Below are 18,350 nucleotides of genomic sequence, written 5' to 3' on the forward strand. Positions count from 1 at the left end.
AGCTGTTCAAATTTCCAGTCATGCTTTAAGGCCCAACGCAGATGTCGCCTCTTTCAGGAAGCCTGATATGATCTCCTGAATTTCTATACTTTGCACCTTGGCTCCTATCTTGTGACACTCGTATCTGCTTCTCTGTATTAATATCTTAGTTCCTCTACTAGACCCATTGCTCCTGGAAGGCAGTGAGAATGTCTTATTTCATCTTTGTATCCCGTGTATCACCGACTATAATGTTTCTTGCTAGGTATTTGAATGGATGACGGGTTTCTAACTGGAACACCTCAGGAATGGCCTGGTGTTTGGCCCCTGGCTGTCATTGATTACTCTGGGATCTGTTTCATAAAAAAAAAAAGATATATATGTATGCGTGTGTGTGTATATATACTGAGCCTCCTAAGTACAAGGCAGAGTGTGGGCACCAATGGAGAACACACCAATAAATTAGACATGGGTCCATTCCTTCAAGAGACTCAGTGTTATATATAAGACATAAAGGTATTGAAATATTAATAATTACAAAACGTAGTCACTAACAGTGAGTGCCATAGGAAAAGAATTGACAAACTGTTAATGACAACTTAGAAAATAGTGACAATGACACTCATGCCCAATTATGCGTGTCCCTATCCTGGAGAACAGGATGACATAGAATAAACCCAGAAACTAGAGCATTCAAATCAGAAGAGCCTCAGAGGGGACTGAGTCTCCTCATGCCATCGAGGCTCGGGAGATTCAGTGATTTCGCCCAGTGAGCTAGCAGCAGAGGAAAACAAGAAGTCAGATCTTCTGACTCCTAGTCCAGTGCTCCTGCTACTATGTCTGTTACAGATCCCAGAGCCGGTGTAGTGCTTCCTGCCACTCCCTCCAAGCCCAAGTTCAACAAATGTGACTCTGTGCCACTCTCGGAGTGACATCTGGGTCACAAAAAGTTCTCTACGAGCACAGGCCAGGATCAGAGTAGATGCTTAGTAAATGCGTGATGGGTGACTGGGTAGGGAGTGGCTGGGCATCACACCCAAACCACCAGGAGCCATGCTGGCAATTCTCTGAGCCCCAGGGTAACATCACAGGCACCCTTGTCGTCCAGGCCAAAGGGACCCTGTTGTCCCCCAGCAGCTTTAATGCAGGAATTAGCTGGGCAATTGCTGCGGCTGCAACCTGCTTAAAGACAGTGTGTCAATTCTTACACAGGTCACGAAGGGAGGAGATCTAGGTGGAGAGTGTACCACCCATCAGGCACTTTAATGTTCAAGACGGCAGTATGAAGGGGGAATATTATGGTCCTTTCTGGGAAAAACAAATTCTGATGACATAAATCACTTGCTCAAGGTCATAAAGCATGTGCCAGAGCTGGGCTTTGTGCTCAGGTGTATCTGAGTCCAGGCTCACAGCACCGCCAAGCCACCTGCCTCTTCTGCTCTGCTGGGTTTTGCTCAGGCTGCCTCCCACTGCTATTTTCTCCAGAGAATCACTTGGTGGTGTCAGGCAAGAGCATGTTTGCCATGGCCAGATGCAGTCACCCTACTCGGCAAACTTTTATTTCTGTCCTAGCTTTTCTAGCAATCTGCCCCTTCCCACAGCTAACTTGTTTCTCATTGAGACATTTTAGCAGCAGTAAGCCATCAAGCTCAAGAGAAATTAAACCCTTGTTTCCCCATCCCTATGGCATGACATTACACCTACTAGAAGTCAGCTGCACTGTGTGAGAGAACAGAATCAGAGTGACAGAGCTCCCCTGGGACACAGCAGTGTCAGGCATACAATAAGTGGAGGCCAGCCCTGACAGAGGTGAGGGCGGCCGCGTGCTTCTAACATCCGAGCTGCTCCCAGCTTCTGAAAGCTCCCATGGCCTTCACACCAGCGGTGGTCCTCACCAAATTGTTCCCCTCGCACTCATCAGCCCCGGGCCAGACAGGCCGATTAGCAGCCCCTGCCAGGTTTTTGTTCCCATGTTTTTGGAGCTGGAGGTGGCAGGTGTGGGGCAGTGAGTTCTTTGCTGGCTCTGCCATCTTCTCTGCATGCCTTCTCCTCAGGAATGTTCTTTGAAATGGTTCATTCTCAACCTACCCCTATTCCAGCAACCTCCCTCCTGCTTCTTTCTCTCAGTGATTGGTGCATTTGATCCACAGCCCCTCTCAGGTGTACCTTCAGGGCACAAGCCTTGTTGATTCATTTACAGTGTCCAGCAGAGAAAGCACTGACTGAGGTTTGTGGAATGGATGATGACAATGTGAATAAGTAAGTGGCCAGCCTCTCCTTAAGTTAGTCCTGCTGATCAGTCACTTTTCTGCAATTAGCCCTCATAAAAGGACTCCAGGGCAGGGAAAAGCGAGTTGAGTATAACACATTCTGGGGAAAAGGGATAGAAGAGGAGCAATAATGGGCACCATTTTTAAAGTATCCTGTAAAGTGTTAGACACTTTGCAGAAGTTCTCCCACAAACTTCAAGGTTTTTATTTTTTTGTCATCTTCAGTTCACAGATGAGGAAAGTGAGGGTCAAAGAGGTGAAATAGGCCGGGCGTGGTGGCTCACACCTGTAATCCTAGCCCTCAGGGAGGCCGAGGCGGGTGGATCGCTCGAGGTCAGGAGTTCGAGACCAGCCTGAGCGAGACCCTGTCTCTACTAAAAATAGAAAGAAATTATCTGGCCAACTAAAAAATGTATATAGAAAAAATTAGCCGGGCATGGTGGCGCATGCCTGTCGTCCCAGCTACTCGGGAGGCTGAGGCAGTAGGATCGCTTAAGCCCAGGAGTTTGAGGTTGCTGTGAGCTAGGCTGATGCCACAACACTCACTCTAGTCCAGGCAACAAAGCGAGACTCTGTCTCAAAAAAAAAAAAAAAAGAGGTGAAATATTATTCAAGGCCCCATTGCTGGGTGATGACAGCCTGACAGCCATAGATGTCTAATCTAAGACCATGTGACTACAGGGTCATGAACTTGACCCTGACAGTAGGAAGTATGTCCTGTGTTTCTTCATCTTTATACCTTCTACAGTGCCCAGAACAGTGCCTAGATGCCCAAGCAATGTTAGATGAGTTGAATTTGAAAGTGGGGGGAGGTTTTGCATTCACTTATTTATTTAGCAAATATTCGTGGAATGCCTTCAATAAGCCAGATACTCTTCTGGGCACTGGAGACACAACAGTGAATAAAAATATTCTAGTAGGAGAGCCAGACAATCAATTAAGTAAATTATATAGTGTGAGAGCTGGTGAGAAGTGCTAAGGAGGAAATAAAGAGTGGGGGACAGTGAGTGTCAGGGGGATAGGAAAGAGGGCTTCAAGGTTAAAGAAGGTGACAATCACTGAGAAGGTGATTTGAACACAGACTTGAAGGAGGTGAGAGAGTGAACAAGGTGCGTATGCTGGGGAGGAACATTCCAAGAAGAGGCAACAGCAGGTGCAATGGTGCTGAAGTTACAGTGACACTGGCTTATTTGACAGCATCAAGAAGACTAATATGGCTGGAAAGGAATGAGGAGGGGGAGAGTAGCAAGAGATGATATCAGAAAGTAGGGGAGGTGCAGATTGTAATGACCTTGACTTTTACTCTGAGTAGGGGGTGGAGGGAATCATATGACATTGTCAAGTGGGGTAATGACAAACTCTAACACAAGGTTTAACAGATTGCTCAGGATATGTGTGAGGAATAGACTTAAAGGGCAAGGGCAGAAGCAAGGAGCTCAATTAGGAGACTTTTGAAATAATTTGGGCATAATGTGGTGATGACTCAGGCCAGGATGGTAACAGTGCAGGTGGTGAGATGTGGCTAGATTTTGGATATATTTTGAAGGTAGAAGTGACAGAATTTGGCAATGAATTGGATGTAGGAGATGAGAGAAAGAGAAAAGTCAATGATGACTCCATAATTTTAGGTTGAATGACTTGAAGAGTGGAGTTGTCATTTACTGAAATGGGGAAGACTGCTGGAAAATAGGTTTTACAGGGAAAATCAAGGACATCAGTTGAACTCATGCTAAGCCTGAGATGCCTATTTGATTTTTAAGTGGAAATGTAAAGTAGAGGGGAAAGAGGAAAACCAGGAAAGTTTAGTGCCCTGAAACCAAGTGAAGAAATGAAGAAGGATTTGACCAACCATGCCCAATGGCATTGAGCAAAATGGCTATCAGGTTTAGCCCCATGAAGGTGCTTGGCTGTCTTGACTAGTGGTTTTAGTGGAGGAGTGGGAGTTACACACTGACTGGTGGGTTTTCAAGAAAGTATGAATAAGAGAACTTGGATGCAATGAACCTTTTGCACAGTTTTGCTATAAAGGACAGGGGAGAAATGAGGTGGTAGCTGGAAGGGGAAGTGGAGTCAAGAGAACATTTTTTAATATAGGAAAAATAACAGTTTGTTTATATGTTGATGGGAAAAATCTAATATATAGAGGAGAGCTTATGTGAAGGAGATAGAGAGAGAAAGAGGGAGGAGGAGGGAAGGAAAGAGAGGGGCAGAGGGAGCTGTGCTGCTGAAGCAATGCCTGTCAATAAGCCAAGAGAAGATGGGATGGAGTGCACGAGTGGAACAGTTGGACCAGAGAAGAGCATGGAGAGCTCATCCTTAGTTACAGAAGAAAAGGTACAGGCACGTGGGCACATGGAGTGAGGGAGTTTGTAGAAGATCTTTTCTGATTGTTTCTGTTTTCTCAGTGCAGTAGAAAACACAAACTTGACCAGAAAAAAAAAAAGCAAACAAAACAAAACAAAAGAAGCAGAACACACAATAGAGAATGAAGAGGGGAGGAGGAGTGAGAACTATGATCAGAGAAGAAGTAGTAGTTGTCTAGGACAGTGGAGGGGGTGAATGGACTTGGGAAATGTATAATGCCAGGTAACACTAATGGATCACTTGAGACTTAGGAAAAAACATGTTGAGGAGCAAGCTGTTCAAGGCAAGCTAAATCTCCAAGAGGAAAACATATTATGGGAAGGCTGGAAAACAGGGTTGTTTTTTTTTAAAGGCTTGAAATGGAAATGTTCTTACCTCATGTGGATCATATTGTTTGAGGCTCCCACCCTCATTAAATTCAGTCAAGACATCCTTTATCTTCTTTGAGGAATCTGGAAAGACACAATTCACATGTGAAACACTGGTGAACAGCTAATGGGAGGTGGGCCAAATAAATTCTCCCTCTCTAACCGTGATTATGGTGGAGCAGTCCCTCACTCCCAGGACCATCTGGAAGAATGTCACCTTTGTCTGCCCTTCTGCCCGCTCACTTCTTTTTTTTTTAGTCTGTTCTTTCTCCTGCTACCTGAATTATCTTTCTAAAACACAAATCTGATCAGATCACATCCTTACTCAAAGCCATTTGATGGTTTTCTTTTTTCCTAGAACAAAGTCTAATCCCCTTACATGGGATACAAGCTCTTGGTGATTTGACCTAGCCTATTCCTTATTACCTGACTCACCCCGCATTTCAGCCATATCAAATCACATCTCTAGACATTCCTGAACACACTGTTTGTTCTTTCATGGCGATTCTTTTCCGTCTTGCAAACTTCACTCAATCTACAATATCCAGCTCAAATGTCAACTCCTTTGTAAAGTCTTCCTTTGCACCAGTCAAGGTTAAGCTTTCCCTCCTCTGGCTCCTACGTGACTTGTACACGACTCTGTAGCAGCTTCTGTCCTATAGTGCTACTTATCTATCTTGCTCATCTCCTGCACCAGTTTTACCTTGAGAGCTGTAATTAGCTGGTGAGTCTTTGTTTATCATACCAAGGTTTGACATGTAACTAGAATTCAGAAAAACAATACATAGATGAGTGTATAAACATCTAAATGGAAATTTTAAAACATTAAAAAATTGTTAATTATATAGGATGGGTGGGCATTAAGCTCTACAAGGCTCTGTCCTTGGTGCTGAAACATTATTGCACAATAGAGCAAGGAGGTTTCTTTTAATTCTGGGATCTTGACAACTCTGCCCCCTTTTCTTGATTTTTATTTTCTAGTTCGATAGGGGAAATTGAGCTATTCATTCTGACACATAAAACATAACCTCAATTATGTTTCATAATTAGCACGGTTGATTTTATGTTCCTATGGTATTTCTAACATATTTTTAGCAGCCGGTACTTTTTCTTCTAGAAACTAAGCCCTCTCAACCCCCCATGATTTCCCCTCAATGTTCTCTATAAGTTACATTTATATTGGAAGGGGACAAAGAAAGACTCAGAGGATTCATGAAGCGTGGTGGCTTAGAAAATTCTACTTTCCATAGGAAATAATACAGAAACCAGTCGAGACCATAGTGGCTCCTTCCTTTTGGAGTTTTATAAGGAAACTGGGAGTCAAGAAAAAGGGCTAAATAATTGTCATTAGAAACACATCATGAGTGCACCCTGTGTGGTTATCAGTACTCTAGACATCAAAGCAAACCAGGGTTTCTATGACCTGTGCTCTCCCTGTATCTCAGGATTGTGGATAATTAAGAGATTCCCAAGCTCCATTATTGCTGCTATTTAAACACCTGAGCAAAGGGCAATGTCATATAAAAGCTCACACAGTGTTCCTTGTTGTTCAGGCTCTTTGTACAGAGGGTTAAGCTCTCTTAGACCTAGATAAAGTTGATGTACTTATGGGCTGGGCTGTTCTCCATGGCTTTGCTGACTTGGATTAAATCAAGCAGAAGTTATAATCATTTCAGGATTGAGACACATTGAAATGCCACATGAAAATGCTGCTGTTGCCTAAAAATGGAATTTTCTTTCTGAAATTCAAAACAGATGTTCAAAAACTAATAGCTCAGTAAGATGCAGGCAGCAGATGCCGTCAATTTGGACTGCTTCCATTGAATTCAGAAAACACTATGGAGGGCAAGACACTGCAAGATACATACACAAGTTAATGAACTAGTGGGGAAGATGAGTAGAATAATTTTGGTAATAATAGTTACCCCTCATTGGGGGCCTTCACTTGCATATTCTCACCTCTACTAATCCATGCAAATTTGGTAATATTTTCTTCAGTTTACAGATGAAGAAGCTAAAATTCAGAAAAATTAATTGACTTGTTCAAGAGCCAGTGTTTTTACTCAAGTTTAGACTGGCTCAAAAGTCTATATTCTTTTCCCTTACATATTATTCACTACTGCTTCCCAAACATTTGCAAAGACAAGTAAAAGTGTAATTAATGCTGTAGCAATAATATGAAGCCTTATGAAACACCAAGTGAGGAAGTAAAATTAGGATGAAAGTGGGGTTAGGATGGGGACTGAGGATGTCCTATGGAGGAGGTAGCATTTGAGCTGGAGCATAAAGAATGGGTTAGGTTTTCAAAGGCAGGCATAAGTAGAAAGGGTATTCTCAGAAGAGACATAGTCAGCAAAGATGCAGGGATAGGCACCACAGAACATTTAGGGTAAGTTAGAACCACAGAGTAGTATGGGGCCAGACTTTTGGGGGTCTTGAATGCTGAGATAAGGACATTGATTTGAAATGGTTAAAGATTTTTTGAATGGTGAAATAACATAACCAGATTTCTATTTTGTAAATACCACTAAGGAAACAGAGTGGAAGAAAGTTTAGAATTAGGCCAGAGCTCAGTTAATGTCACACATATATTTAAATTACTCTATAAGCAGTTTAATTATTTAGAAAAAAATTCTACATTTAAGAGTCTATTTTAATTGGAGGTTTTTAGCTCAGCCAAAGTGGCCAAATTAAAAAAATGCAAATTTGAGAACATGGGTACCTTTAGTGTGGCTTCTACAAGGAGAGTGTAGAGTCAGCATTTTCTGTTGCCCAGGCTAGAGTGTAGTGGCATCATCACAGCTCACTGAAACCTCAAACTCCTGGGCTCAAGAGATCCTCCTGCCCCATCCTCCCAAGTAGCCGGGACTACAGGTGAGTGCCACCATGCCAGCTAATTTTTCTGTTTGTTTTGTGGAGATGGGGTCTTGCTTTTTCCCAGGTTGGTCTTGAACTCCTGACCTTAAGCAATCCTACTGCCTTGGCCTCCCAAAGTGATAGGATTACAGGTGTGAATGACCACGCCTGGCTTAATTTATACTCTTTTGATATTGTTGCATTTTGGATATTCCACAGTTAACTGTAGCAGAAATCCTTTGGTTCTGAAGTCCCATTGCTCTATTTCCAAAATCCTGCTTTATATTCAAATGTGTGATATAGATATAAATGTATGCACACATTTTCATCATATGTTCACATAAACAGAGATTTTAAAAAGGAAAAATAGAAAATAAATTTATTTTAAGATATATGATTAATAGCCTAAAATTAAATGGAAAAAAATAATCCAAGAGATTTTTAACTAGTTTTCTGTGAAGTATATTACTCATCATACATTTACTTCACTTTACTTTATGGGCTTTTATAGGCTCATGGCATCAAAACCTTTTTTAAAAAGGGAAATAACCTAATTCTCAAATTTGGGACACATTCCTTTCTCCTTGAATGTCCTTTGATACTTTATGACAGTTTTCTTTTCAACAGATTTCTGGGCTGGGTTTTTTTTTTTCCCATGAGGAGTAAGTGGGTATTATGCATGACTAATCTGCTTTGCCAATCACTGCTCCATTTTGTTTCATCTTAAGACAGATAAGAACACTGAGAGACTTCTTTGGAACATTTCCTGATCTTATTTCAGGTGTCATCTGTGGCCCCAACTGCATAACCTCAGTAGAAAACTCCTTTGCCAAAGCCTTTATCATAATACCATAATATTATAATACCACCACCAGATGCAGAGGACATCATGTTCCATTTCTGAGTATACAAAATAGGGTCATGTCCACAGTTCTTTGTAACAACTTTCAGTTTTTTGAGTGCTTATTTTATGCTAGGCACTGTTCTAGTCACCTTATATAGTTTATTTAAATCTCCAAAACTACCCCAGTGTAACAATTATCTCTATTTTAGAGAAGAGGAGATAATTATTCCTATTTTAGAGAAGAGGAAACTGAAGTTTATGGAATTTAAGTGATTCTTTGAAGGGTACACAACCAGTGAGTCACCCTTATTTTTAACATATCTAAATAATGTGATAACAGCAATTAGATTTATTGGATACCCAAACACTCGTAAGTCAGAAGATAAGACCCTTCCTCTATGACAGTGGCTCTCAAACCTGTCTGCATTTTGGAATTACCTGGGGAGCCCTATACACACCGAAGCCCAGGCCTTACCCCAGACAAATTAAGTCAGCATCTCTTGGGGAACCCAGGAAACAGTATATTTTAAAGCTTCCTAGGGATTCAAATGTACAGCCAAGGTTGAGAACTGCTGTTCTATGATGTGACTTTATTGTTGTAAGTGAAGACTGTCTTCAGAAGTGGCTGAACTTGTTGGATGATTATTGCCAAAGGAAAAAAAGTGCTTATAATATTGCTAAATCTAAAATTGCTGTGCTTGGCAGACATTCTTCATTGTTTAAGCGAACAATACCAAAGAACTCTACCCCACAGATCAACTTATTCAGCCGCTTGGCAAGGTAGGGGCATGTTTTGCATTAACCCAGACTGGCAGGACTCTCAGCATTCAGTTCTACCCTAAACCAGGTGGTTAGAAGGTTCTTCCCTGTGATTAAGGTTGCTAGTGGTAACAACTGCCCTAGGAAGTTTTCAGCCCAAGATTGTCTCTTTATACTTTATGTGCCAAGAACTCTGAGACCTAAACCAAACACTTGCTCCTAGTATTTGAGAAAATTCAAAACCTTTTTAAGGGAAAAAAAATTTTTTTCACCTTTGTTACTACGTTGGTGTGGGACAGGGATGCCTTCCATCTGAACAAGCAGCCAAATCAGAGACTTCAGCAAACTTTACCAGCACCCAAAGTTGATGGTCTGTCTTCTAGATATTTGACTACTACATCATCAAATCATTAAACTTTGAAAAAAGTATGAATCAACATTTTCAAAAGCGAATCTGAAAACCTATGTATGAGAGTGAAATTCTAGGGTGCATCATAACTCCCCATTCCTCAAAATCGTCTAGGAGCTTCTCAAACTGTAATATGCATGTACATCACAGAGGATCTGGTAAAATGCAGGTTCAGTAGGTCTAGGCCAAGGCCTGAGATTATGCATTTTGAATAAGATCCTAGGTGACACCAATCATGCAGGTCTACGGACCTCATTTGTGATGAGTAGGCCTTAAGCAACATCCCTGTAGGTCTGTGGCTGACTGCTAAGGGTCGCCTGCCACAACTTAGAAAAGACCATGATGCTGAGGCCAGAGGAACATATTCCACAGACTGGAAAAGCCGTAAGTGACTCTCAACCTGGGCTGGCAGTGGTAGTGGTAGTGGGGAAGACACGGGGAGGGGGGGAAGGGGAAGTTGGTACACAAGAAAAAAATAGAATCTAGATTTTTTTTCTTCTGATGAAAGCTGGGATATATGAATAAATTTTCTAACTACTCCAGGGAGTCAAGAACACGAGATGTACAAAAACAAGAGCAGGGTTCCTTGAGGGTCCTGGAAGATAAAGGATGACGTCAAAACAGAGGGGCCAGCAGCACTGCCTCACACGGCCCACCTCTGTAGCCAGGAGCCAGGCCCCAGAGCAGGATGTGGGAAGCACATGTGAGAAGCTCAGCTTCATCAGCATTGACTCACTTGTCACACACACATTCTCCCAGCTAAACTTCTTTTCCTGTTCACTGTTTATCCCCAACATGAGCCCATTGCCTGGCATAAAATAGATATTCAATAAATATTTATTGAATGAATGAGGGCTAGAAAAGGGATTGGGCTGGTCATACTTGTCCCATGTGTCCTATATTCCCAGAGACATAGGGAGACAAGGTAGACCAGTGGTTCTCAACTATGGCTGCATATTGGAATTACTTGGGGAGCTTTAAAAAAGATACTAATGCCTCAGTCCCATGCCTGTAGACTGTGCTAAAATGGTATGGGGGGTGTGGGCAGGGCATTGGAAGTGTTCCAAGCCTTCCATGTGATTGTGCAGCCAACGCTGAGGACCATGGACCTGTGGAAGTGATGGCTCTGCCACAGATGTTACATATAAACTAAGAGGAAAAGACTTTACATTGAAGCAGAGGGAATTTTGGCTGATATAAGGAAACCCTTTTGGGGATACTAAAATTTCCTGCCATTATAAATGATCCAAATGACTGGTATGGCTTATTTTGTAAGTAAAATTTATACTACTAGCAAAATTTCCCACTTTTTTTCCACGTAGTTTGGCCTCATCAGTCATATTTCAAGTAAAGGTGAAGGAATGGGTTGGACGACTTGTACCATCTTGCAACTAAAAGTGTGGCCCTGGACGAGCAGCATCAGCACCCCCGGGGAGCTCGGCAGAAATGCGGGATCTCAGCACTCCCCCAGACCTACCAATTCAGAACCCGCATTTCAACAGGCTCTCTGGGACACTGGTGTGTACCTTACACTTTGAGAGTCTCTGTTCCATAGAAATTTCTACCTGTCCATGGATTCTCTGACTCTTTTTGGGTAGAGTCCTCATCATCACTAAGGGAAAAGGCGGCCAGTTGTGATAAAACAGATGTGGGTGAGAAATAGTCCATGATTATCCCTCCAAGATAGAAGCAACTAGATATGACCCTTTATGGGCCCAGGACTGCACGAACATTTGATTAGGTCTCAGTCTAACAGCCAGTATAAACGGCAAGGTTTCAATGACACTTACTTAGAGCCTTCCATTGTTCTACAAACCAGCCCTAAACATTTTCTCTAACTCTGATAGCTTTGAATTTTGAGCTGTATCTACATCTTAAAGTCAGAAAATTTGCCATGATCTGATTCTATTGAAATATGTTTCCTAATAGCACAATATACTGATTCATTGTTTTTAAATGTACTTTAAAATTCTGCTTTCTTATATTTAATTGCTCTCTCTCTCTCCCCCTGCCACCCCACATATATATATATATATATGTATATTTTTTAACCAATGTATGGTTAAAGATTGAGATCCAAGGGGTACTTTTTGTTTAATTTGTTGGAAATGAGTCAAAACAAATTGGATTTGCACTGGAATTGAGACACTTTGGTTCTATTCCTATGTTACCACTGACCTTCTGTGTGACCCTGGACAAGTCACAGAACTCTTCTGGACACAGTGTTCTCATTTGTAAAGGGTGTTACAAATGGAAGTGATGATGGTTAAGATCTCGCCCAGCTTTAAAAATTCTATACAGTCTAGCTGGGGTGACAGAGTAAGACTCTGTCTCACAAAAAAATAAAATAAAATAAATAAAAAAAGATTCTACATAGTTTAAGTGACTACTGGCTGCTGTAGGAAATGTTTGGTTTAATTTTTTTGACAATTAAAAGTTAAATTGTTGCTTCATCAGTTGTTTTTCCTTTTTTCCCTCTCTGAATAAATGAACAGTTTCTGTCCTTGATAAATCGTGGGACTTTTAACTGGGGTGGGATAGAAATCTGTTTAAACATAGAAACCAAGTATTGGAAGGGCTGATGAATGTCATTTAATCAACTAGACAACTAATCATATCTCCACTACAGTTTCTCAGCCGACTCCCTGTCCAGACAGTTTCAGGGAAAGGAAACTCAGTCACTTCTAAGTGAATTCTGTTCCATCTTGGACAGGTTTGACCATCAGGAATTAACGTATTCCATACTTTAAATTCTTCCTATAATTTCCTCCCAATAGTCCTAGGGCTTCCTCTTGAAGCTATTCAAAATTAATTTAACACCTCTTCCCCACAACTGCAGTCAGCTATTTCAATACGACAAGCTCTCCCTCACCTTTCCCTTCCTTTCCCCAGCAAATATGCACAACATATTCATTTCTTCATAATCAGCCTGTGGGGCCCCTCACTCACCATGCCAGAGGCATTTCCCAAACAAGTTCCAGGTTCTCTCAATCCACTGTAAACTGTTGTGCCCAGAAATAAATTCAGTTCTCTGGAGAGGTCTGATCAGGGTAGGATAGAATATGGATATCAGTTTGCCTAACTAGATACTATGAATCTATTAATATATCCTCAGACTGCAATCACCGGTTTGGTTAAATGAAATAGTGCAAACGTGTTCAATAAGCTGAAATAAAAAAAAAAGAAAAAAAAATTTCGTATAAATAAAATAAGAATCCTTGTTCAAAAAAAAAAAAAAAAAGAAAGAAAGAAATCAAAATCTCCGAAACCACTAAAAACCATGCTTCAAAAGCATATTGACTGACATAGGAATGCCTCATCATGTGCTATGTGCTAGTCAGTCCCCAAAGATGGCCACCGTCAATTCTTTCCCTCCCTGTGTGGGCCACTGCTCCATGAGATGTGGAGTCCATTCATGGGGAGACACCACTGAATGTGGGCCGAGCCTGTGTCTGCTTTGACCAATGGACTGTGAAGGGAGTTCTGTTCTAGGACTTCTCAGCCCAGGTATTGACAGGCCTGGCAGCTACTGCTTTTATGCTCTTGGAGCCCTGAGCCTGGATGTTCAGGCTACCCTGCTGAAAAGAAGGGCCACATGGAGAGGGCCTGGAAGATAAGAGAGTGCTGGGGAACAAGGTTCCACGGAGGAACACTGAGAAACCACCATGTAAGGAGTAAACCATGTGCAACTCTCTAGTCCTGAATTGTTTGAGGCCTCTCACCTGAGCCCAGGCACTGTGGAGCAGACTAGCCATGGCTGCTGGGTCCTGTCCAGGTTCCTGGCCCATAGAATCATGGGAAAAACAAAGTGGTGCTTGTTTTAACTCACGGTTTTGAAGCTGTTTTGACGCAGCTATAGATAAGTCAAACATATTGTTAGGGTGAAGAAAACAGCATACAAAATGGCATAGTGTGTGTACTCCCAAGTTTATTTTACATATGTATGTGTGTATGTGTGTGTTTTGATATTTATATTTATAGTTACATTTATACCCAAACATGTTAGTACTGGTTATCATGTGGAAATAAGATCATGGGTAGATTTAAATTTCATCTTTCTGTTTTTCAAAATTGTTACTTTTTTTAATATTAAAATTTCTTAATATCACATTAGTTTTATTGACATGTACTTTACACTGTTGATTCACATTAAGCTTATTGTCAACTACGTGTGTCTGTGTGTGTATATATGATGTATGTATACATATAAAATAAACATATATGTCTCCAAGAGTGTTTTAAGATGACTCCCCCATGCCCATAGGAGGCCACCAGAGAAGGTTCAGGCTTTACGCCATATAAATGGAAAACACCACGAGGCTCTCCTGCCTGGTAACCCCACCAGAGAAAGTTCTCAATTCTCAGGCTGTACATTTCATTATTTTGCTATTGTAAAGCTCCTGTTTATGTGGTTACAGAGAGTGGTTGCTATGGCAATGCAATCCGACTGAATACCAGAATGCGTCTAAAATTGGTGGAAGTGACTTTTTCAGGGTTTTCTCTGAAGATTAATCATTTTCTAAGAATTGTGCCTTTTTTTACCCTCTCCTGTTAGAACAGTGGTAGCAGAGAGCTTTGTCCAGTCCCGGGATGTGGACAATATGAGGAAGTTGTCAGAGAAGGACAAAGACGATGGTTGAGGAAAAGGCCCAAACCAAAAAGAACCCCTTCCTACTAAATAGACCAGCTTCTTTTCGTCCTTCTGCCTGCTCAACTGCTTTGCCACATTTAGAACCCCTCTTTCCCTTGGCTCTCTCCATGCAGACCCTCTTTTACCTAGTCGTCTTCCTGATTCTCCTTTCCGTGTCTTCTTCCTCTCCTCTTCTTCCTGGACCCCTGGCTGAGGCACGCCCTGGGCCCATTCTCCATCCTTTCCTTTTCTCCTCTAACATTCTAGCTCCTAGAAGTGCTTTCATTCTTCTTTTTTTCTCTCCTTGCTGTCTCCACACACGATTCCCAAGTCAGAGCTGTAGCCTGACTCCTCATTCCCACTCGCATCCCATCACAACCCTCCTGGGCCTACATGACATGTCACTTAGAAAGCAAGGTCCTCCATGCTGGGGTCCTACTTACCTCTCTGGTTCTTCCCCTGCTCCCCCCACACCAGCACCAACTGTAGGCTCCCAGCCTGTGAGCTGCTGTCCTCGTCTCCCTGACCTTGCCCAAGCCACTTCCTCTGCCTAGATTGCCCTTCCCCCTCCCTCCTCATGTTCCTGCAGTCTGAAAATGACCCTGCATCAGGAAGGCCCCACTAGGCTGGCCTGGACATCCTCCCCCATGCTGCACACTCCTGAGACCCTGCTACACTGTCACATCCTCGTTCGAGTCCTGTCTGTCTACTCCTGTGAGGCTGTGAGCTTTGGGGGGCAGGAACTGTGCCTCATTCATTGCTGGTCCCTGCAGCCTGGCACGTACGAATGCATACATGGACGTGTCGTCAACATCTCAAAGTCAGCATTCCCACACTGTCTCCACCAGTCCTACATCCTAATGGTGCCATTTTCTACAGGGCCAGTCTGTGAGGTATTTTTGGTGGCTTCCTTTTGTTCTGTAAGTTTTGATACTATTTCCACCACAATTTCCCACAAATTTGCATTTGTTCTTTGCCACACTCACCATCTTATCTTTGTTCCTCAGCTCAGACTAGATTTCACCCAAAGGATCCTGCCTGAGTCCCCAACCCAGTGGCTACCGGATCTGAGCCTCCAGATTCGTGGCTCTAAATACTGCCCACACCTTGACATGCAGGGCCCAAGGCCTCCTCTGCTCTCCCCATCCCTCCTTACGTCCTCCTCCCCATCCTCTGCTCCTGCCCTCGCCTAGCCTAGAAGCTGTCCTTACTCCCCATACACGCTCTCCCTTGCTTCCACTGTTCCCTCACCCATCTGCTGCCCACACCTTAAACTTTTTTCCGCCACAGAGTTCACCCAGCTAAATCCTGTTATGGGTTCAATTGTGTCCCTCCCCACCACCCCATTCGTATGTTTTGCATCCTAACCCCTAGTAATTCCAGATGTAACCTTATTTGGGTTGTTGCAGGTGTAGTTAGTTAAGATGAGGTCATACTGGAGAAGGGCGGGTCCAATCTGATAAGACTGTGTCCTTATAACACAGGGAAGTCTGGACACAGAGACAGGCACACCAGGAGAATACTGTGTGGAGAGACTCAGGGGGAATACGGCCAGCCACACGCCCAGCAGGTGGGCCTGGAACAGATTCTTTCCTCACAGCTCTCGGAAGGAAACAACCCTGCCGACTACTTGATTTTGCACTTCTAGTCTCCAGAACTTTGAGACAATAAATTTGTTCTTCAATCCACCCACACTGTGGTACTTTGCTCACAGCCTAGCAAAGTAACACACCCTGCTGCACCGGTTTCCTCTGGTTTCCAATTCCCTTCTCATTTACACGCTCGGTTTGGTTTAGCCAGCTCTACTGGAGCTGTTTGCCGCCTTGCAGCCGTTCTCTGCTGGTGTCGCAGCACACCGCTGACTCCCTTGCGAGAGTCTGGCTCCTCGAGGGTAGGCCCCTTCTTTCATCCCTGACAGGGCCTGGTACTTTGCTGACCTACAGAGCAGGCTGAATTAAATTGCATTTACCCTGGAGAGTAATTCCTTGCTCCTCGTCAATGTATCAGAGTTTCTCTAAACCCACTGTGGCCAGAAAAGAGACCACAGGCTCCAGGGCACCAGGAGGGACACTGGCCAATAACCCTATGGGGCTCTTATAGACCCTGGGAGCACATGGAGGCACGGGGGTGTTAGGCCTGGAAGGGACTTCAGGGAGAGAACACCTAGTCCAACCTCTTGCTGTACAGAAGAGGACGCTGAGGCTCAGGGTATCACAGAGAGCAGGGACACAGCTGGCACTTGAACAGGATGCCCTGACTTTTAGACCAGTGCTGTGGACAAGGGCTGCTGCCCTGTGGGGAGCAGGGAGGGGCTGCCCAAGTGCACCTGGGGGGACCTGTGCTGGCACTGTAGGGCAGGTCAACACGCTCTAGGCCTAGTGATTTACAGAAGTACCAGCGCAATGGACATGAAGGGAGAGGCCACAGAGCCAGGGGTGGGGCAGAGGGGAAGGGCTCCGCAGAAAGCTGGCACCACACATGGGCCTCTGTGTGTGCAGAGTGCAGTGTTCTGCCACAGCCTGAGCAGATTCCTGTCACCCGTCAGTGTCAGGAGTGGCCTGAGAGGGCACAGCTGTGTGCCTGTGTGTGAATGCGGACCTCACCACCACCACGTCTGGCACTGAGATGGTTCCTGGCCCAACTGATGGGAAACCCAGAGCCCCAAGTAAAAGCCCAGGCCTTTCCAGAATGAAGTGCAGAAACACATGTTGGGATTCATTATCTTACTGAAAGCAGGTTTTTGAAAAATAAATACACTCTTCCAAATGCAAGAGTATATTAAAGTAAATGATTGAGTAACATTGTAACCATGGAGCCTTCAGCCCTTCAAGATTATAGTCTAAAGAGGTCTTAATGACCTGAGCAAATACTTACGATATTATGTTATGTGGAAAATGCAGGCTTAAGAAAAGGTACATACAGAGTGAACTCAACCATGTAAAGCAATATGCACAGGAGGGGAGCGCTCCAAACTGTTCATGGAGTGTAACCTACTCTGTTTTCTTCTATGTAATTTCAAATTTCTATGGTGAGCATGTATTATTTATACAGCCTAAAGATACTTGTGTTTTTATCTTTTAACATTCTGTGTTTATAAGGAAATATAAGCTGTCAGGCCCGACCACATTCTCTGTGGCTTTGCAATGATACTACCACTCTGCTCTCCAGCAATAACCTCTCCAGCAAAGAAGAAACCCCATCCCAGGTGTGCCAATCTATTTACTCACATTCTGAATATTTCTGGAGCTGGTCAAATTCTTCAGGGGTGAGGGCAACCCACAGTTCTTCACTCATCTTTAAACTGGGTGCAAGTGCCTGGAGGCCAGGGATGGAGTGGTGTCACCAGGGGAGAGCCGTGGCCCAGCCCAGGCCTGGCTCTTCGCATGCACGTAACGATGTCTACGGCAGCAGTGGGTGCCTCTCAGCAGATGAGAAAAGACCTCTGCTATTCCTCAGGCAACATCCTCCTGTCTGTAGTCCAGGCAGATTCAGAAATCCTGGCCTTTCCTAGGTAGAAGCAGAAAAGACATTGCAAATGAGAATGTTAGAGTAAAAAAAAAAAATTCCAAATGTTCTTTGCTGGACAGGGGACAATGTTTCAATGGTTCGTAAGAGAGGGATCTCCCCCCAGGGAGGTCTGAAGGGCACATGGAGAACAGACCAGCAGGACTCCAGTTAGTTGCCTGGCTAGGGGTGGGAGCTGAGTGGCAAATGGTGGCCTGTGTGAATAGATGGGCCCCTCGAAAACTCTGGGAAGTGTTAAATGTCTCACATGAGAAATGGTATTAGGTCTACCCGAGGGCATCCTTGTGGCATGAACATGCCTAAGGCTGCTAGATGCTTCATGAGTAATTACAGGGACAGTAGCCTG

General features: G+C 43.5%; 1 protein-coding gene across 1 annotated transcript in view; it reads right to left on the reverse strand.

The window, feature by feature from the left end:
- DGKG (diacylglycerol kinase gamma) overlaps positions 1-17,868 on the reverse strand; it is a 147,584-nt gene extending 129,716 nt beyond the window's left edge. The window contains exons 1-2 of the mRNA XM_045539865.1: positions 17,707-17,868; positions 4,989-5,065 (exon numbers count right to left, since the gene is read on the reverse strand). Coding sequence (XP_045395821.1) covers positions 4,989-5,065; positions 17,707-17,773 — 144 coding nt within the window. The 5' untranslated portion in view covers positions 17,774-17,868. The remainder of the gene's footprint in view (positions 1-4,988; positions 5,066-17,706) is intronic.
- Between the last annotated feature and the right edge of the window lie 482 nt (positions 17,869-18,350).

Source organism: Lemur catta, chromosome 1 (genome assembly GCF_020740605.2).
Source record: "Lemur catta isolate mLemCat1 chromosome 1, mLemCat1.pri, whole genome shotgun sequence".
Lineage (NCBI taxonomy): Eukaryota > Metazoa > Chordata > Mammalia > Primates > Lemuridae > Lemur > Lemur catta.